This window comes from Melanaphis sacchari, unplaced genomic scaffold (assembly GCF_002803265.2).
Source record: "Melanaphis sacchari strain LSU unplaced genomic scaffold, SCAv2.0 Contig261_pilon_pilon, whole genome shotgun sequence".
NCBI lineage: Eukaryota > Metazoa > Arthropoda > Insecta > Hemiptera > Aphididae > Melanaphis > Melanaphis sacchari.
Genome location: NW_020271135.1, coordinates 1,272,166 through 1,296,612, shown reverse-complemented (window position 1 = coordinate 1,296,612; position 24,447 = coordinate 1,272,166). Strand labels below are relative to the sequence as shown.

The following is a 24,447-nucleotide window of genomic DNA, read 5'->3' as shown; positions in this document are numbered from 1 at the left end:
CGAATATAAAAAACAATCTAGAATCATATTATTATCATGATGCCGCGAATCAAGTTAAAACTCATGAAATAGATGATTCTTTTTACTGATTTGCTGAATACGAACATTTGTCATGCTTCTGTTTTGTAAAATATCATACAATACCGATACTTATTTTCTCTTATCGTGAAAAAAATTATAAGTACTGACATTGCAGTAACCAGATTTCAATAAACTATGCAAAGAAATTCAAATCTAAAAGTTACATAGATTGTATACGTACATTTTCAAAAATTTTGATTTAATTATTTCTATTTTATATTCTATTACAATATTAGATAGTAAAAAAATCAATTCAGATTTTGTAAAAATGTATGGCTAATAATATATTATCATTACTTATTATGTTAAATATAAATTAATTTTATTAACTCAAATATAACTACATAATTAAGTCATATATTTCAGGACTTTGTGTCTTTTAGATTATATTTTTAGAGGAGATAGGCTCTAGAAAATATAAAGTCTTCTCTCGATTAAAAATCGGAAAAAGTTATCTGGTCACGTCGATATTGTCTATGATTATTACTATCGTTTACACATACCATATTATTAAAGCACCATCTCACAAGGCTTACGTTGGCAAGTAATATCGAAATTGCAAGTGATTGTATATTTTTATGTTTCCTGTTCGTTGAATTTCGATTGGCTGTCGATGACGTTATACCGCCACCGGCTGACTCAAGCGTGAGTCTTCACATAATTGTTTTTTGATTACTTACATGAAAGCAATTTTTTTCCCATATTTTTTTTTTTTGACGGTTTTTAAATTATAATAATTATTTTATTATCGATTTTATCGTTCAAGTATTTCAGAGATTTAAATAAACATTTTTTTTATCCGAAAGAAAGGTTCCAAAATTGCTGAAATAAAAAGTAACGGCCGAACATGAGCATGAACAATTTGAGATAAACGATGTATTATTTTCTCATAAAATACATATATTTATTATACTTTATGTACTTACATGGATAGTTATTTTTTCAATACAACGTAATCGATATCAATTATTAGCTAACTGTGGTTTGTGAGATAATTCTTATTAAATTTTTTTTAAACACAATTTTGCATTGGTAAATTTATGGAAACTTATAGGAATTACTGCGTGCAACAATAATAATCATTCAGATAAATCGATTAAAATCAAATTTACTGTGATATTTAATGAACTACGAGCAACTAAACAGGTATAAAATTAGGAAAGTATTTAAATAAATTATTTTATGACTTCTAGATGTTAATCTCATCCACTGGTAAACAAAATCATAGAAAATTTAAATTTTTAATATATTTTATCTATCTTTTGTGAATATTGTGCATCTACAATATTATGGTGTAGAAGGATCTTTCCTTTTACCAAAACAGCAGTTTGTCCATACCATTTTATTATCGTAAACTCAATATACAACGATAATGCAGAAATTCACTATTAATATTTGCACACCCCCCCTCTTCCTTAGAAACTTAATTTTTTTTAGTAATTTAATTAAAATTGTCAATATCAAATCCATTAAAAACTTAGTGAATTTATATGTTGTCCTACATGATAATTATTTTACAAGGTGAAACTTTTAACAAAAACAATTATTATATCAGTAAATTTTTGTAATAACGACTCATAATTTTAAATATTTATAATCTAAGTAACTTAAAACTTTTATTAAAACAAGAAATCGATTTATTTATACTTAATAAACAATATTGAACAATAAATTAGTTTAATTTTTCGGTTACACAGTTTAAGTTTTATAGACGATTAAGATTTGCTACTGTTAAGAGAATTACTATATGTACTTACACGTAATTCATATAAATTAAACCATAAAAATATAAACCAAAATATCTTTAATTTAATATTCAAGTCAATAAATACTAGATTAAAAAAATCAAAGAACAGGATAAAAAAATGTTATAAAAAAAAAATATGGAAAATTGCAAATTTTTTAACAACATTGAAATGATTAGTTTATTTATGTATACATGGTTTTATTTTCATTTATTTTTTCATAATTTATAAAAAAAAAAAAAAAAAAATAGTTATATTATAGTTTAAAGAATTTAAAATTGCTGTTTTAAGTCATTTTTTAAAATTTAGATTTTTTTTGTTTTACTTTTGTTGGTTTGTTTAACTTAAAAATGTTTAACCACTGAATATCTGTACCTAGGATTTATTTTAGAATAGTATATTTTTTCCCAATTCTAATAATATTTTTCATCTATATCAGATACTTTTTAGGTATATATATTATAATATAGTTGAGAAACCGTTACGCACATGACGTGTAGATTGGATTGATAGTTGTCACGACCAGATCGGCTTCAATGGCACCTAGCGAAGTTATGGCAAACTCTGGAACGTTTGGCAACAGCACGGCGACCACTTGGCCTGGCGTTGCACCTCTCTTCTTTAGACTAGCCGCAAACCTCTTGCACGCCAGCCTCGTCTCGTAGTATGTAAATTTTCTATTAGTCATTCCGCAAACCTACATGTCGAGAAAAACAACAGGTATAAAACAAATTTATGAGAAATACTAATTAAATTGACGAAATAAATGGACGTGATCGCATAATAATATATGATTTACTTGAAAAAGTTTTAATATTTTTGCTTCAATAACAATATACACACACACACACACACACACACACACACATATGGTGTTATATGATAATATATGTCAATTTTAATAATGATATGCGTAAAATAAATATATTAATATTAATAAAAAAATCGAAATTTATTAATTATTTATTTATAAGAAAAACCTGTAGTTAAGTATGGAAGAAAAAAAACAGTAATACGATACCCAATTTTAATTTAAAAGTATGCACTAAAATAACATTTTTCAAATAATTGCACCAACAATTGCAAAAAAACAACATTTAAATTATACCTAAGTACCCAGTGTTTTAATGAAACATGTATATAGCAATAAATCCAAGTACCACTTATATAGGTCCAAAAAAATAGCTGTAAAATTTGCAACAATACTTTTACTATATAACTATAATTATAATGCATATAAATAGTCGCTGTTTATGGCTTTATTTGTGCATATATATAATATTTTGAAAAATCGAAAAACTAACCTTGAAATATAATGGTCAACGACTTTAAATTATTACAGAAATATAGGATGTAATTTATTTTTTATCATTATAATGAAATACGTAAGTAGGTACTCATAGGTACTATTAGTAATTAAATGACCTGATGCGGTAAAAACAAATTGTAAACAATTGAACAAAAATTACATTATACTTAATTCCAATTAATTAAAATTAGTTAAACAAACATTTATTTAATAATTTATGATTTTATTTGTAGTTAAATTGTTTCAAATTAAAAAATCACTTGTATCAACCACGCGTGTTTATGAATAAATATTTGTTTTCATATTATTATGTTTACATCTCTGTTCTAATAAATTCAGGCATTGCTGAAAAAAATATATTTTTAACTCGTTAAATACATTTTATAGAAGTAAATACAAATGATTGAATGTATTAACAGTCTTAAATATGATTAAAAAATACATAGGTACTGATATTTGTTCGTACAGAATTATAATCAAATATTTATAAAAATTATTCATCACAGTATTTGTAACGTTTCTTCTTGTGTAATTATTTTCTTAGTAAATTAACAAATGCATTTTTAACAACTCGTTACAAAAGTATAATTTTTAATTTTTATATAGTTAAAATTTCAACAGTATTAGCGCGTGACATTTATTATGCTTGGTATAACATAAAATAATAATTATTAATATAATACACACATTACATAATAATTAAAAATAATAAAATAAAAACATTTTCAACCAGGTCAAAAAAAAATACACACGCAATATTTAAGAGGTTTTGGTATTAAAAAAAGAAAATTAATATATATTTTAATAATATCTATTGTACCTACCTATATTTTACATAAGTTGTTTTATTTAAGCCAAAAAGGAAATTTTCTTCATTTGATATAAAGTAGATTGTAATTATGTACGCGTATGTGTATTGTGCATTCGTGCATATTGTTTATTATAATATACCTATATACAATGAACTCCATTGATGAATTGTATTTAAATATTATAATTTTTTATAGTTATCCGTATGATATAGATTCATAAAATATATTCATATTATATACATACAATATTATTATAAATAATTAATAATTTTTTATCAAAAATTGAAATGAAATACTCAAACTACTTTAATCGTTTAACTGCCTACTTTAATATCATTAAAAAGAAAATTTAGAAGAAAACAAGTTATGAAACATCTAAAATAAAGTATAAGTATAAGCATCAAATTAATTTTTTTTTTTTAAATGTATTTATCAAATACACTCATGAGTAATATTAGTTTAAAAAAAAATTCTCACTCTCAAAGTATAATATGTTCGTCGTGGTGTATACCGTATATCTGTGCTATTTATTTAAAGATATATTATAGAACGGTAAATTTCTGATTTGCTAATTTAGATAGCTAAAAAATGCGGTACAAGTTCAAAACAAAATTCTATATTCACGTTGATATATAATTGTGTAATATTTAATAAGTAAATAAAACAGCGATGGCATTTTTAATCAAAAATGTTAATCCTTATATTTTGAAATAATATAATACAAAATATTCACGTTTTAATAACATTAAGTTTAGGTTGAAAAATAAACATTTGTATTTAATAGTCGACGTGACGATAAACACGATTGTACGAATGTCAAAGACGCAAAAAGTCTATAAAAACGTCATGCATTGATATTTAATAAGCGACTATGCTCGCTTATATTTAATATACTCAATGTCTCAGCGTAGTTCCGATATTAAATACACATATTATTTTATATATTATTAAATATTAATCCCTAGATCATGACATCAATCGCGATTGTTACAATAAGATTCACTTACCAGTGCTTCTTTGTCCGCCCATCTCTCCAGGCGGCTCCACACGTACTCATCTATTAAATTTTCTGGTATCTGAACGTCCGAAAATGGAGAATGAACCACTTTAGACTCGGTGCGATGACGAGCCGGTTGACTCAGATTATTACAAGTTAATGAGACACACGTCTGTCGCAAGTGACTGCGACACAAAAGTCGGCTCCATTGTAGTCTTACGGGCATTGTTGCTCAAAAATATTGAACGAATGGCGGGTAGAAGATTTTACCTTGAACAAAGAAATAAACAACTTCACTTTGAAATATATTCAATTAATATTGGTAGGCGACGGTGTAAAATAATTATTAATGATGCTGGTAATTCAATAAACGTCGAACCTTATTTTTTTTTTTTTAGAAGTAGTGATTTAAACAATAATGAATAAATTAGGTGATCGATAAATCATTGCATACAAAACACGATTGTGAGCGAAAACGGTCTGTCAACCTAAGCCTAACAACAAAAATTACTAAGTATAACTCATAAAATTGTACCTATGTATATTGTAATTATACTAATGTAACAAAGTAACAATTTCAAATTCTCACAAATACCTATTTTTGAATAACACCAAAATAACTGTAATTGTTATTCTTTACTTAAATATCTATTCAATTTTATCAAAATTCAAACTTCAAAGTGTCTATAAGAAAAAAAAATATGTTTCTTTTATTTTTAGATTTTTGAGTTTCAGTAAGAAATATATAAGAGTAACTTTGTATTAAATTTTCAAATTTATTAGCTACATAAATTTATTGAAAATATATTTTTATATATTAAGTTATAAAATAATTTGTAACTATTCTTAAATTCCACAAATTTTTAAATAAAAAACTAGATGTAATTTTCTATTAAAATCACCCAAATCGAATAAAAAAACTTTTTAAAATGAATATATTTATCTCTCTACTTAGAGTATAAAAACGAAATGAAATATTCTAAAATGTAATACTTTGCTAGAAATTGATTCAAGTTTTTTACTCGGGTAAGGATAGATTAGGTTAAGTTAAGAAAATATAAATCGTTCACCAATTCATGGATAAAACACAAGGCTACAATATTATATGAATATATGATCCAAGCTCAAAATTAAATTAAATTAACGTACTTTCATTTATACGTCAAAGTTTTGATTCCAATGATTAAATTATCAAAAACCTTCTTACAGAGTTAAAAATAATAATAACAATAATAAACACCACTGGTTATTTGAACATGACTTTCAAATTTATACTTTTCCGACCATTATCTTGGCCGTCTCATAGAGTTATTTAATTTATAAGTTTTAAATAATTAAAATCCGCTTAAATAAATGCTTTAAGATTAATTATGAAAAACATATAATTGCCTTTCAGACTGCATTGTCTTTTTATTGTATTTACTGTAATTTACGGATTTTCAACAATCGTGGTCATGACATTAACAATTTTATATTTTAAAATAAACAAACGTCACACATTGTGAGATGAAGTGTATTGTAAGAAAAAAAAATTAAATTATTATTTAATAACGATGATATTTTGAAATTATTTGAAACTATATTTCTTTAAGAAACTATAATATTTTTTAAACACTTTTAAACAGCTTATACTCGTATAGTTTTATATTATGGCGAAAAATATTAATGTTTAATGAGGTATTTATTTTATTAGCTAACTATTGAAAAGTCGTAATTGATATGCAAATGATATTACCGTATTTATCTATAGCAATGTATATCAACACTGACCTGATACGTATAATAACGAATAATATATTGTCTTCAAGTGTTACGTATTTGCTTAAGTTTCGAAAAAATTAATTTATGGCACATGTGTAAATAATAAGTATATACATAGTAATTCACTGAACATGCTTATTGCTCACTGCTCATTTTTTTCAATAATGCAGTTATTTAAAATATGATTATTCAAGTTTTTAAATACATTACAATATACAATTTTATAATTTTTGAGATTTGTGTATTACATAAAATATGTCAAGTGAAGCTAACTTCTGTTTTATAAATGAAAACTCTTTTGTATTGTTATTTATTTTTGAGACTAATTTTTCTGAAATGTTGATATATTAAAATAAAATTTTGAAATTATTTAACTTTGTGTAATAACAATAATAGGTCCCCGATAATGGATTTGGAAGCCGTTGGGGCTATAGTTATAGTAATACGGTTTTTAGTATTTCAAATTAGTCTGTCTATCATCATTTATGATTCATTATAAAAGATTAAGTATAATAAACATTAGATCCAATAACATTAAATCTATTATACATGTTTGTACAACCATTTTTCAGGATTAGTATCTTTAATCCTTAGTAAAAACATTTTAATTATTGAATAATTTTGAACTTGAAAATACGAGAATATCAACATTTTCAAAAAAATATCCACTCATATTTTATAATAAAAAGGTAGATTCTCATTTGAAAACTTCTGAAGTAGGTAGCACAACAAATTTTAAGAATTTCAAATTATAGTCAAAAAGTATATCTAAAAATTCCAAACATCAGATATTAAATAAATAAATTATATTAAAAGGAAAAATGGAGATGAGCATTGTTGGCGAATTATCTTGTACACAGTGCAGCGATTACAATTCTAGGTACAATTAAATATCTCAACTGCACAGCCTTTAGTTTAAATGGTTTTTATGATGTAAAAAAGAGTATTTGAACACACATTTTGAGAAATATTTAACCTTTTCAGTACGCGCAAACGCAATACAGATTACTTTTTTTTAAATCGCAATCCCTATTTTTTTCTAACATTTTGGATAGATTAATTTTTTTTGAACTATTTTTGTAAAAAAGTTTTCTTATTTACAACATTTTTTAAGTTCAATTTTGAAAAAAAATTGACTTATAAGTTATAACCAATAGAAATTAAGTATCAAATACGTGTTTAATATATCTCATCTGTGTATAAATAGTAATTTGATTATAATTGTAGGTCGCCCAGACGGATATCTTGATTAAGCGATGATTTGTGATAAATTAACTGCTATGTGATAATATTTTGAATTATTTTTAAACTAGAATTTAATTTTATTCTTCAATATTAATTATCCAATCAAAAATAAGATAGTCAGATATTGTAGGTATTTAATTTAATAAAAACCCATTTTTCTTTTAGGTTTTAACTAGATCTGTACCTTAATTTGTACATTATTAGTTTATTACCTATGTAATACTTGTTTAAGTAAGTGTTCCGATAATTTTATGAATATGAATAATACTGAAAAAGTCTATTTGGTTTTAATTTGTGGTAAATTCCAATGTAATTTACTCCTAAGTGCTAAGACGGATACAGAACAATACCCAGGAAGATATAATCTACAGAATAATTATTTTTTATGAATTTTACAAGGGTTAAATCAAGAAAACAATTTTTGAAGTATATAAATCTATTAACTAAGGAGTAGAGTAAAAATGTTTGATGAAGATAAAGAGTTAAAAGTACTACCTACATACGAACCAATCCTTATTAGTCACACACATGCTGCTCGCGAAATTGTAGTTTCATATTATGATTTTATCTAAAGAATTCTGAAAAAAACATAAAATATACCCATATAAAGTGGATTTTATCCAACATTTTTATGCATAAGATTCTATTCGTAGGTTAGAATTTATAGCATGGTTTAGTATTTAATTGCATGACTCTTTAATAAAATTATCAATCACATTCATTAAACTAATGAATCAAAATTTACTAACATTAATATTATAAACAGGCAAAATCATCAATCCTAGGATAACAAAAACCCATACTGGCTACAAGAAACTAATTTTCAAACGATCTGGGGAATTAATGTATAGTGTTAATTAATCGATGGATAACTTCTCGGACCGTGCCAGTAGTATAATGAAATGTTTAATAGTAGACAATATTTAATTTTTTTAAATAACTACCAAAAATATTAGATGATATTCCATTAGACAAGTGAGAAAATATATTCTTCCAGGACGATGGTGTACAATCCCACAATACAATATTTGTTAGATAGCATTTGAATTAAATGTTTCCGAACCGCTGGTTTGGAACTTATGACATTGTTCCTTGGCAAGCACAGACCTCATATTTAATACCATTGATTTTTTTTTTTTTTTTTTATGAGGACATCTAAAAACTGTGGTTCACGCAAATCCACTTGTCAATTTCCAGAACTTAGAAAACAAAATACAATCAACATGTAATATTATAAGAGAGGACCAAATTAAAGCAGCAACATCGACTAAATTTTAATACGACTTGAATCATATTTAGAAAATACAAAGAAAAACTTTGAATAATTAATAAGGTAAATAATAAATATATTCAATAAAGTGTATTCTGTGTTATAATTACTATTTAGTACTATTGTCTATACATCATTATTATTATTATTATTATTATTATTATGAATATTTTGTTATTATATTAATTAATGTAGTAAATTAAATACAATAATTATTATTATTTGACACTTATTATATTATTTCTAATGATAATAAGTTAAAAATTCGTTAAAAACGAACTATGCACAAATTCAAATTTAAATTTACCCTAGTATAGACAGTTTTGTAAATAAAAATAAACAAATAATACGAAAAAAAAGCTTGGAAAAAAATTGTATTCCACACGCGCGTATTGAAAAGATAAAAAATATGAAATGTTCTCAAAATTAGTACGAAATTCTTTCACCTTCTAAAAACCCCATTTCAATCCAAAGTCATGCAGTTAAAATATTTAGTTTTAGCTGGATCGTGATCACACTGTATAATAGTGTGAAACAATGATATTATGTAATTTCCTAAGTGTTTTGCAGTTAATAGTAAACTCGTATAAAACAATTGGATAAGAATATACATTATACAATACACAAACTGTAAATATTTAAATAATAATTAGGACTCTAATAATCTATTCTCATATTGATCAAATAATATGTAAATCAGCACACAATAATCAATATTATTGATACTTAATTGTTGTTTTACCTACTATTCATTATTTAAAACACTAAATATTAGAAAATGTATATAAGATGTAAATATTTTATATAGAAGAACACAAATAATAAAGAAAAAGTTTGGCACTTAAGTAATAAAAAACATATTCAATTAAGATAGGAACAATAAATAACGTCCGACTTCCAAATTGATTATTAATAATAGATTTTTATATAGGTTTATATAATATATAAAATGATAGGTATATCAACAATCAAATAATTTTACATCAAGTGAAGTTTTTATTGTAAATAATAATACTAGATAATAATATTACGTTTGATTAAACTGAAAATAACATGACATTATTTAAAAACTTTAATTAGTATTGTGAAGTTTTTTTCTTTTATTATAGTTAAAATTAATTAACAAGAAAATCAAATTTACAATTTAAAAAACTAAAAACAAAAATAGGAAATGTGTAGTTTAATAAATTCTGTGAAAAAAAGTTCATACTTTGTAAACATTTATCTTAACTTCACTTACCCAATTATAACATAAAGCTCCATTATTAGGTTCGCGAGGTCACAAATTATTTTACTATTATAATATTTATTAGATTTGTACACCCGTATAATTAAATTTTAATACACATAAGTCTTATTAACAAATCTACTTTTCAAATAATTCTAAAGGAGTTATTGTTTAACAATTTAGTAAAAATAAAAACTGGATAGGTATCTGTAATAAATATTTACCATCTATTATTATTAAAATCAATAATATTTATTTCCATTACGGTTTTGTCAACCCTGACTGCCGGATATAGACTGACAAGTTTTTGCGTGTAAAAATTATTTTTATGCATCATGATTTAATGGCGTCGTAACCGACGCGCCACAAGCGATAGTTATACTCGTTGATAGTTACTTATCAATAATATCTTATCACTTAATGATGTAATATTAAAATTGTTCATATATTTTTAAATAATGTTATTTAAAACAAAATTTTTACCTCGATTTTAAATGTTAAACTTTAATTGTTTCTCTAATAACTAAATCTTGAAGTTTTAATCGTAATATTGATTTTTTTTTATGATTAGTTACTATATAATTACTCTCTTTCGATTATTTATCTAATTTATAAAAGTTAACTAAAAGTAAGATTATTAAGTTTTTAATTAATAATGGATCAATAATGGATTAAATAAAATAGATAGGTACCTACAAATAACTAATAAAAGTTTAAGTAGCGATTTCTAAAATAAAACAAATTTGATTTATAAATTTAAAAAAAAAAAAACTGTCAAGTGGGTAACGCTTTGCTGTACATTAGTTGTCCAATGGGCAACTATTATAGAAGTGTTAAATTTAAACTCAATGATACACGAAAAACGATTCCGAGCGGAAACGGTTGTCAGCCTATATCACCAAGTATATATTCCATATTTATATGATGTATTTTTTGATATAACTATTAAAATCATCAATTTTACTTACATATTTTAGTAGAGTATATTTTTTCCAAAAATATTTCATTAATACTATGTTGTATCAACTAATATAACTCTAAATTTGATAACACCTTTCGGTAAATACCATTAAACAATAAAAATAGATTCATATAATTAGTAAACAATTTCTTAAAATAAATAAAAAATTCTATTGCCTGTAGTAAAATTCATAGTATGATATATTATACTAAAAGTTACCATCAATAATGTTAATAACTAATTAATTAAAACAATTTAGATATTATGGTTTCAGTATAAACAACTAATGTGGAGTTCTGTATTCAATTTTCAAGATCTTAAATACAACAAAATATCAAACAATATTTGAGGTATTAAAATTACTTAATTCACAATACAGTTAAAAAGAAGACGATTTAATTAAAAAAAAAAAAAAAATTGAACACTATTATTTAAGCAACTATCTTTAGGACATTAATAAGCTTTTATGGCCTTAACTAAATAAATAAGAGAAATATCTTAAGATCAATATATAATATAAATTATGGTCTTAATTACGTAGATGCCTCAAAACAACGACCTGTAATATTCTACTAAAAAGCATATGATTATTTGATTGTACAAATTATACGTCGTGTATTGACAATTTTGGAAAAATAAAATAGTGTTTTCATATATATATATATAAATGTCGTAGGCCATATGAATAATTAGTTTTTTTGCGAAAAGACTAGGCTCTTTGCAATAGGGTAGCCCGTTTGCGGACTACTTATTATTTTTCCAAACAGCCTGCTGTTTTTTAGGCTCATTGCATACAGACTAACAGCAGTTAGACCTTTTAAAAATTACAATAATTTTATGGTAATGACCATTTGACTATTGTATTACTAACTTTATTTTATATTACTAACTATGTGTAAAATGTAAACTGAACTATTATATTATTATATTATAAGTACATTATTTTCTTTTTGTTTATAATTTTGCCAATATTATATTTTGAATGTCTAATAGTCCATGATCGAATTTTGGAATATTGATGGCAGAAAAAATGATACAGAAATAGCGATAAGAAATTAGTTATAATTGAAGTTGTTAGTTATATTTTATTCAATATTCCAAAAGTAGATTGTAGACTATTAGACACTCAAAATATAATATTGGCAAAGTTATAAACAAAAAGAAAATAATGTACCTATAATACAATAATATAATAGTTCAATTTACATTTTACATAATATGATTAGTAATATAAAATAAAATTAGTGATACAACAGTCAAATAATTATTACCAAAAATTATTGTAATTTTTAAAAGGTCTAACTGCTGTTAGTCTGTATGCAATGAGCCTAAAAAACAACAGGCTGTTTGGAAAAATAATAAGTAGTCCGCAAACGGGCTACCCTATTGCAAAGAGCCTAGTCTTTTCGCAAAAAAACTAATTATCTAAATGGCCTACGACATATATATATATATATATATATATATCTCTAATAATAATAATAATCGAATTTTTCATATATATATATATATATAAAAAAAATTATACCACTTAGATCATATAAGATAACACCTGATATCCAAAAAATTATTTGAATTTTATTTTTTTGTCATTTGACAACGATATTGTAGGTCCTAAAATAAAAAATAAGTTCTTATTTGACTACATAAAAATGAGCTAAGATTTTCAATACTATGTTTATTCATACTTCGTTTTTTATAATGTGATTCATAAGATACCAATCCGTATCGTGAAAAATAAAATGTAAAATTAATATAAAACTTTAACGAATGGGTCTGTGTTATCTACATGATTCGATACCTACTAGACGTATACTCTTCTATTCTCTGATCTACTGCAATATTTTAATATAATAATATAATATAAATTATAATTAGTTTATGTTTAATATATTTTATACATAATACACAGATATGTACACCTATATTGTACGCGTATTATTATAAACACGGAAAAATTCTTGAACATCAAACACAAAGCTTTTACTTTGAATTTTACTTCAACAATAGAATTAATACAGAATATGTTGGATTTGTTGTTTCTACATAATATTCAACCTATTTAAACATAACTATATATATAATATTTACTTCAACGATAAATCTATATACAAAGTTTATAGATATATACAAGATACCAATAACATTTATATTAATCATATTATCATATGTACTACTAGTAAAAAGGGCTTAAGTTAATTTTGTACAAGATAGAACGCTACAATAGATCCACTTGCTTTTCGTTTTAATTGTTGGTATAAACACTACGGATTTACACTTCATGGTATAAATATATATTAACTAATCATAAAAAAAAAAAGAAAAAAAAAAAAAGAAAAAAGAAAAAGAAATAGATACATTCTGTAGATTTTCATAGCATTATTAATTTTATATTTGGTATAAAGAGCCTAACATGACTTATTAATTTTGTACCATTTCTACATTGGATATAAATGTCTAATTTGATTTGCACTTTTTGTATCATAAATATAATTTAAAATACTTAAATAGGGAAAAATCTATATATTTTATTTATCATTATATTATAAGTAAAATAATTATTATGATTAATGTTAATATTATATACATTATATACATAATAAGCTGCCTAAATGTTAATCAACTAGAAATACTGTACTTTAAGTCAGACTTCCTTTAAATTTACCCGAGTAGAAAAAGCTTAAGAAACACGTAAATTCCAACATTATTCTTTGTTAATTACACACTGAGTAATATAATGGATTCAGTAGCATAGAAAAATGTATTTTGGAAGTGAAAGTATTTTTATTTACGTGAAAAATAATAATATGTAAAGAAATCCCATCTTTTTAGAGATGAAATATTAATTTTAATAGTATCTTGTTTCTTTTGAAATACAATTCAAAGGTTTTACAAGTTAGAACTTCAGGGTATTCACAAGTTATACATAATTATGTATATACTTACGAAATAAATGTAAACAATGTGATTTTATACAATTTAAAACAACACTAATTACATTTTTATGTCTAGAACTAGGTTAAATAATCAATATGCTTAGAAATTTTATTATATTATACATAATAATGAAGGTATCTAAAATATAAACTCAAATTTACATAATTACAAGCCCAATACACCTACGATACATAATATTATGATGAGTTATTAAATACACATTTTTAAAGTTTTCACTTCTTAACATTATAACAATTCTAGTAATTTTTTTTTAATTTAATGAAATCAATATGTTCTTAGTTTACTATTAATTCGGGATTGAAAGTCTTTGGAAATTTAAATATGCAGTACCCACGTCTCTTAGTAATTTTAACAGGCTGTACAGTAATAAATCAAATAATTCAATATTATAAAAAAATTAAAAAAATATATTTTCATAACTAGTCACTATATAGAATTTATACTGTAATCATTATTATAAAACGTTTTTCACTAATTCAACTATTAAGATCTAAAAATAAACTGTATAGAGCCTAGGGCCATTAGGCTCAATTTAGGATTATAAATTATGTTATATGATATAAAAATATATTTACACTTTTATCACATACATAAGTATTTAACTTAACTTCTGGATTAAATAATGCCGATTGTGTCTACATATACTTTGACTACTTATAATTTATGTAATCATAGTTAGCCGTACCCTGTAGTAAATGTCGAGTACACAATATTGTATTTTTTGATAGGGTCATATACGTACAGGTCATAATTTCAAAATTATACAGTACAGTTGTATGTACATAATATTACCAGTAGTATATCACTATATTATTAAAGTAACACATTAATAAATACGTATAAGTGTATCACAATAATATTATTGTCCCGAGAATATTTATTTTTATAAATTAAAAAATAAGTGTTAGCCACATAAGTACATAATACAAATATGCACATACATACAACAATAATGCAGAGTAGTTTATAAACAAGTTAATCAATGGATATAAATCACGATCATTGTTATGATTAAATTGTCAATTTTTCAAATTATCAGTGAAAAAAGTAACTATGAAATTTCATGTAATTCTGTGTAGTTGATTTTCAGTGATAGTATAATAAAAGTATAATAAATAGTAATTAAATAGTAATTTATAGTATAATAAATTATAGTTGTTTATGATACAATTTTATTAAGAGTTATGCGTGTATTTGTCTAAACACTATCCTAATTTATTAATATTATTGCAACTACGTATATCATATAATTTTATGACAATAATAAAACGACGAGAAATTTAATTTTATCCGTGACTTCATATTTTGGTACATTTTTATTTATATTTAAATATATTGTATTATCGAGAAACACCCTGTAAATATATAATATGTACGAAATAGCAATATACGTTATTGTCTGAAACCAAGTTGAGGACTCCTAAACACATTTAGTCTAATACAGCTGATTTATGTGAAGCACGTGTGCTATCGCCGGAGAAGAGAGGGAAAATAAAATAAAAATACCAATCATATAAAAATAAAAACGACAACGACAACGCAATGACTATACAGTATAATATACACATAATATATATACATGTATACAATGTTATTAAAACTAATTTTTTAACACCCGTCAATCGATTGTTATATAAACAACTCTACAAGCACACTCGAAATCTCTCAAACTATTTATTAGTCGTTACCAAATGATTAAATATTATCAACAAAGTACTTCTAAAATATTATCAATTCATACAACAATAAATTATGATGAAGCTCGTTTCCTCACAACTGACGAATAAATTAAATTATTTTAATATAGTATATGCTGTACATATATAGGTATCTCAAAAACTATATTATTGTAAATATAACATTGTGGTTATCGATATGTACATGTATGACTAAAAGGCAAAATTAAAATATTCCCGTTTTCAAACTTAGAATATGTTGAGAAAATAAATTATTGGTACCTATACTGACTTATTGTTATACCATATGAGTATAATTATCTATGATAAGTAGGTATTTATTGATTTTCTTAAACTGAAACGTATAAAAATAAAAAAAACCATTGCGCCTAACTTAAAACATAAAATAAATATCCATAAAAAATGTGTAATATTTTAAAATTAAGCATGGAATGTCTAAGAAAGATAATTTTATAAAGTAAAAGGTGACGCTTAGTTAATAAATAACTTTTTTTTTCTGTGAAATTTGTAATCCTCAAAAATAATCGAAATTCAATTATAAAATTATACTCGTTTAGATTTCTTAGATTAGTATATTATTAGTATATTTTTATATACCTGTCTAAATATTTTTTTGATATTCTCGACTATACTGGAAATGTAATACTGTAAAGTATAGTAGGTATTAAATTTCAAATCTAAAATGATGTTGCTGCTTCGTGAAACATAGGGATCTTTTTTTATTCTCAAAAAAGTGTTTGTCGGAGAAACACGAAAAATACATTGCAAATCTATCATAATATGCATTTAGCCACTACACTCGTTCTTCACAAAGTAAAAAGAAACAAGAAATTTGCTCTGCTATCTATAGAAGTAGATATAGTCAAGGTGTACCTTGTAATCAAAAGTTTATTGTGAAAGAAGTGTTAAATTTTAATTCAACGATAAGTCATTATTTATTATGAGGTAGAAAACAATTCTGAATAGAAATGATCTATCAGCAATTTTTAAGCACATTTTATTTTATATCTATATCGATATTTAACTATTTATTTTGTTTTTATTATTAATATGGAAAGTTGAACTAATTTTTGGTTAGAACAAATTACAGAATACAGTATAAAATTTATAAAAATTATATTATTTTATATAACATTTCTAGTTCTTATTAAATTATAATATGTAAGTCAATATACTATAAAATGGTACAAATAAGTTTATAGAGTATAAATAGCTTAAAACGTATCTAAATATATTAAAATTACATCGTATCATAACAAAAACTTTCGATTCCCATAAAATATTTTTTAAATGTTTTACTTTCATCTCTAATCAATTGAAAAAAAGTATTTTTAATAGGTGTTTAAAGTTTATTGTTTATATAAATGTTTTTTAATTAAAAAAAAAATATATAGTAATTTTAACATTTTAATAATAAAATAAAAATGCAGAAAATACCAACTTGATTAATTATTTATGAATAATTTATACGTTTAAAATATACATCATTATGCTCACTCTTTTGAAATGAAAAAATATAGGTATAGTCCTAAGCGAACAAGTCGATGACTATTATAGATTATTATTTTATACTTTGCATTCGGAAATATTGTTTGAACAGTTTTTTAATTTTAACAATTTGCAATATTTTTTTTAATTACGATGAAAAATCAAAGAATTTAAATCAATATTAATAGTAATATTGTATTTCACAGTATACTATACTTTTTTTATAAACGTACTAACCGTGGTATGCACACTGGATATCAAATGACCTCAATTCAATGAATCGTTTTTAAGAGCTAATTAGTTATCATTTTCAAATTTAAATAATAATATACTTAGGCAGTTGTGGCGTGAAAAGCAAAGCAATTAATAATGTTCCTGTATAGTTTGTTAGTCTTACCTTTTTTTTAAATTTAATGATTTTTGTAAACAATATATATTATGGTGAACATCAACATAGTTTTATTCAAAACTAAAAGAACACCGTACCTTAGCGCAAATTCCATAAAAATGTTTCAAAAAGCGTATTCGTTTATTTTAAATTAGACATTATAGTCTTCAAAAATTTTGGAAACATAACTTTGTAAGAAATATTGTATTATTATTATTTTTTTTTTTTTTTATGGAGTTCTGACCCCGTTTGAAAAATATATTATTAAAATGAACTCAATTGGTTCCTGTTAAAATGTATTATTATTAGTCGAGTTACTTCTTGCTTTTTAATCAAGTACATTTTCTCTTCTAATTTTACAGGCAAGAATGTCAATTTTAAAGTAGGCACGGTTGGAAATGTGCGTTAGTAGTCGTATAAGCAAAGGTTAACAAATTATCACTTGATATATAAAATAATAATAATTAAATATAATAACTAAAAATTTAAAAATTGTTACTATTTGTAACTAACCTTGCAAACTTTCTTCAAATATTTTAATTGTGTAAGTTTTTCATAATATAGTTAGTCATACAGTTTTCTAAGTATTGGTAGTTTTTTCTTGTTCGTTAGTAAGTTTTTTTGTATTACTACTACGAAATTTAATATAATTTAATGTTTGATACTGTTTTAAGTCTCCACAAAATAAAATATATTAAGATGGTCGATGGTGAAATTGTTATTTAGTTTTAAATGGAATGATTTGCAACAATTTGTAGTCCTATCAATATTTTTTATTGCTTAAAAATGAAAATTTAAACTATTTAACCTGAATAAAAACGAGAACCAATTCATCTCATTTTAATAAAATACTTTTTAAACGGAACCAATTCGTCATGTGGAGTAGGGGTACGGGAACCAATTAGGTATCAGCCAAATAAAATAATATTAAATCTTTCTTATTATACCTGTGTTTGAAACAAATTTAATAATATAGATATAACATAAAATATTGTAATTGTATACAATATTATTGGATGGCACAATTTCAGATAGGTAAAAATAATTACCATTAACATAATGATGTATACAATTCTGTATTTTAAGACTATTCGTTATTGGTTTTTATTATACCAAATTATTAATAGGAATACAATTTTATTTTTTTATTTAGGCAATAAAGAATCTGAATGTATATTGTCTAAGCTAGTGATCGGCAACTGATGACTCGCGGGTTATTAACGGCCCTTACAACTATTCCTTACGGTCGCTCCAAAATGACAATTAAATTTAATATGGGATAAAGATTTTTAAAACAAAACTATACGATTTTGATTTTTTTCTAACATGGTTCGAAAAAATTTTTAAGCTTTTGAATTCCACCTAAAAGTCGATAAAATGTCTAACTATTGGTCTAAGCCAGGGGTCAGCAACATGCTGACCCCATATGTGTGGCGATTTTATGTGGCTTGCGATTACAATTTATAATTGGTATAAAAATATGGAATATCAAATTATGTTAGTTGATAATCTAACTTTGTTAAAATATACCACGTTAAATTAATAAAGGTACCAACAAGTGATAAACTTAAATAAATTAAATTAAACTTTGTTTAAAATTTAAACTGTTAAATTTAGATAAAAAGATGTACCTATAGCCTGTGAAATTTTTTTAAATTATTTTTTGGCCCTTGACAACAAAAAATGTTCGACTCCTGATCTAAACCATTGTATTGATCAGATTAATATAGAATAATAAAATAAATGTAGTTTACATTGTAGTATAATATTATGTTAAATAAAAAATAATTTATTATAATAATAATGTATTGAATAAATCGCTCTAAATTTAATATAAACAATTTAAATAAACTTACGTTATATGTAACAAAAACAAATCTTCATGCAATCGACTGAAAATCTAGAGTTGAAAATAATTAAATAGATTTACAATGGTTGTGATTATAAGAAATTAACACATTCACATTAAAAAAAAAAAAACTTATCATGTCAATTGATCTAAGAACGTATTTATAATTAATCACTGTTTTTATTTTATAAAAAAAAATATGAAATATATCTCATATTTATTTATTTTTCATATGAAGAAGTTGCAGTCAATTTAAAACTAAAATACTATGTATTACAAATTATAGGAATTCGTATAAAATACTATTCATAAAATTATTATTGATTATGGTAAAATAATGTTCTATGCATAAGCGTGAAAATAAGAAATTTAGGTTTGTACGTTAATAATAATAACAATAATAATATGCTGTGTTATGAAAAACATGGTAAACTTTATAAGTATAATATATTGTTAGAGTTGGAAAATTTTCCGGCAGTTTTTACAGAGAAGTTATTAAAAGAATTCAATGGTTCACGTCATCACATAATTGTTACCTGTCAATATATTATAAGTAATACTAAAACGTTTTACATTTAAAGGAATTCTCTTTTACATTTTCACAATATGTTTAAAGTTTTTAAAGAATATTTATTAGTTTTTCACTACTAAAACTGTATCTATATTAATTTTAATATTGATAGAAAAATTGACAAATATGAAAATACATTGTAAAGTTAACCATTAGGCACAATCAGGTACTGTTATTGATAGTTATGTAAAGATTATTTTTTCCTAGTACTTACTTTTGAGAAAAATAACTGATAAAAATTAATATTAAAAAATAATATCCAAGAAAAAAATGATTCTAAACTATGTTAATAGAAATTTCTTTGACTTAGTTTCGAACTATGGACGTTTTTTTCTACACTGACAAAACACTGAGAAAGCTACTGAGATGGTGAAAAAATTACAAATTTGATGTATACCATCAATAGACTTAATTCACAAATGATAATTAAAATATAGGGTTATTTGAAACTTTTAAAATTAGAAAGCTATTAACGTAAATCACCATTGTAAAACAAATACACATTTATTATTTATCAGAGTGCAAAACAATGTCACCAATTATGTTTCGTATTTGATAACAAGTTTAAAAAAAATTAATACTCCCTAAAACCTATTACTAAATAATGGGTTTTCATTCGACGCAAACCTACTATGGATGTTGTAATTTTTTAAACGCTACTGTTGACCTGTCTTACCTGTAAGTATAGTGAATTTGAATTTCAAATAAACACAACAATTTGTTATTAAATCGAACTATTATTATTTATTACTAACATACTTATGTCTAATATTATAATATCGTATAACAAAGTTTACCAATTTTTCTGGTAAAATATTGTTACTGGAGTTATATTTAATGATAATAAAAATATTACTGTTACGAATTATCATGATTATAATAACATAATGCTACTCTATGATACATAGTAATATAGTATAGTGCAGTAAAGTGGTTTTAAATCCCTCAATATGACTTTTTGATGAACCACGCAGCTCTATTTATATATTAATCTAATTAAATATTTTATTTACACAATTTTCTTGTAGTTTATATTTGTAATAATTATTCACCAACAATCTACATACGTTGGTACCTAATTTGTATGAGTAATATACGAAATATTTTTCGTAGACACTCGAGCGCTTTCGTTGAACGATGAAAAATCGACTTCATCTGCAACAATGATTTTGTAACGATATAACGTAATACTTGTTTTTTCAGCAGAGGCTTACCCAGAAATAGTATTATAACGATTTATTTAATTTTATCATACCTAGAAACTGAAAAATTATTAATTATAATATGATAAATTACTTCTAAGCCTCAAAAGCAAGATTATAAATCACACGTATTTACTTGTAATAATAATAATATATTATAATATTGATAATGATAAATATATTATTAGGTAGGTATATTGTATAGATAATAAAACACCCATTGTAAGAACACACAACGGTATGATGAAAAGAAAAATAGTTATCGGTAATAAACTAATAAGTCAATATAGTTCATAACTATACGCTTTTAAACATGTAGATTATTTTTATCTAAATAATAAATAATATAATATAATCAAGATTGTTAAATACCAATAAAAAAATGATTACATTAGCGGAAGTGTATACTTTATATATATAGTTAAGATAATATTATAAGGTTTGAACTTTTCTTACGTATTATGTAGAAATTGACAATACCTTGAAAAATGATAGTTTAATTTTTCTTCTCAAAATATTCTTACTTTACAGAGAACTACAGATTTACTTTGCGGCATTAAAATAATATAAATATATATATATATTATAATAAAGAATATTATAATATGGTTTACTTCAGGCCAAACGTCTACCATCACGAACTGCCTTATTTTAATATATGAATATATTTAAACAACTGTACCCCGTCTATGTTGACTTTATTATAATACGCAATGAATGATGTAGAGCAAATATCTCAAAGTTACCGACGAATCATAAAACTTTCATTATAATTTCAAGACAAAAAATTTGCTCACCATTTTGACATTTCAAAAACTCATAAGCTAGAGTGCTTGCCCTAAACATTAACTTATATTTTAAAGTACTTAGGCACCTATAAGCAATTAATTTGTTAAAATAATTTTTCAACTATGAATTTGTACATAATTATTCGTATAAGTAAATAATTGATAATTTAAACAACATTAATTTTTATGGTAATAAAATATTTTTAAACGAATGATACCATTTTTCAAGTTTGTATTTATTGTTAAAAACAACGATTTATGATAGTAAAAAATAAATTGATAGCGGAATCTTGGTTTACATCAAAGTTTATAGCTAATAGATATCTCTAAACCTTGGGTTTACATATCAACTTATTATTGATAAAATATAAACAAACCAAATATAAAATTCAGCCAGATATTTATAATTTTATCTATATCTACAAATTATTGCCATAGATATATTTTGCTTTTAGTCTCGAGCGACTAAAGCTATTTGCAAAATAATTATTAGATCACATTATTATTACAACACTACTAGCGCTCAAAGTAGATTAAAAAAATAAATACACCATAAGACATGTATGCTAATCGAATAGGTAGTTTAATTAATTTAAGTTACGTAGCATTTTATGTAGTCATGTAGGTAACTCATAGTAAAAAATATAATGAATTACGAATTAAAAGTAATACAATGCACGAATAAAAATTTAATTCCTAGGAAGTAGAGTTATCAACGAAAATAAAAAAAAAACTAAAGTATTGTTAGTTATTACTACTAACTTCTAACACAAATATCGTAATAAAAAGTTGAAGAAATTAAACACAGAATGTTGATAAAAACGTTTTGATCATTGCAAATAACTACACAAATTCAAACCAGAAATATGCCACCAAACCAAGGTATAAGAGCTACTGAGCCATAACGCATTTTTATACATATTTAACAACTAAATAGGGAAACAATAGTATTGATAAATTTGAAATACATTTTCACATTGATTTACTGATTACAGAGTCATTGAACCATGTTGAATTAAAATATTATGTTATAATTTATTTCTATCTAAAATAATTTCAGTGAACAGTAGTTTATGGTTAGATGGTACCTATTAGTAATTAAAAAAAAAAAAAAAGAACATGCTTTATGAATTCTTATAAAATAAATTTAAACATATCAAATTAAATCACAAATTATAATGCAAATGAATTATTAAAAATATTATAATTTTTTAAAATGATTTAAAAGTATGTCTAAAATGTAGTTATATTACACGTAGTTTGTGGTTGTAAAAATTGAAAATTATTTTTAAACCCCGTCATCAGAATTTGTTTTAAGCCAATAAATGTAATGTCTATGTTTTCTCTGCCAAAGATAGAAAGTCGTCAATTTTTATCTACTTGTAAGAATGTTGAAACCCATTGCTGCGTTATGATTTTTTTGAGTTAAATCAAAGTCATATAAGACTACAAATTTAAAAAACATGCGAAGGGTAAGAAACTAATAATAATTTATATCGTGAGCAAACGATTTTTTGTTAACCACCTATAACCTATTATCATTGTTGAAATATCTCAGATTTTTTTCAGCCACACACACACACACACACACATACACACCTTTGCCAATATAATTTATGGAACCTTTTTTCCGAATTATTGGAATACATCCAAACAGTCTTAACGCTAACATACAATACGAACTACTTTAAGGTAGTAAAGATAATGTAGTAAGTAATCGTCTAAATTTTGACGACAAATTTCGATTAAGATAAAACCAAAACTGGAATCTACCTATACAATAACAAATGGCGAATTAATAACAAGCATGTTCTTTCGTTAAATGTGCGTGGAATTTTTAGTAGTGACATAAGCATTTGACCAAAACAATTACTACCTAATAAAACTAATCAAATATCAATAATATAAATTATCAATTAGCAAGTAACAATATATAATATAATATGTATAATTTATATTTTCAATTAATATAATTGATAAAAATAATACTTTAACTAGGAAAAATAAAATTTAATAATGTTTCATTTGACACATTGTTGTAAAAATGTCCACCATCTTTGCTAGGTATCTAATGTATTTAGAAATAATTTTAATTTG

The 24,447-nt window shown here is 23.8% G+C and overlaps 1 protein-coding gene across 2 annotated transcripts in view; it reads right to left on the bottom strand.

The window, feature by feature from the left end:
• Positions 1-24,447, bottom strand: part of LOC112595224 (probable 4-coumarate--CoA ligase 3) — a 43,388-nt gene that overhangs the window by 6,183 nt on the left and 12,758 nt on the right. For both annotated transcript variants that reach the window (XM_025340358.1, XM_025340357.1), the window contains exons 2-3: positions 4,955-5,214; positions 2,316-2,523 (exon numbers count right to left, since the gene is read on the bottom strand). In XM_025340358.1, coding sequence (XP_025196143.1) covers positions 2,316-2,523; positions 4,955-5,170 — 424 coding nt within the window. In that variant the 5' untranslated portion in view covers positions 5,171-5,214. The remainder of the gene's footprint in view (positions 1-2,315; positions 2,524-4,954; positions 5,215-24,447) is intronic.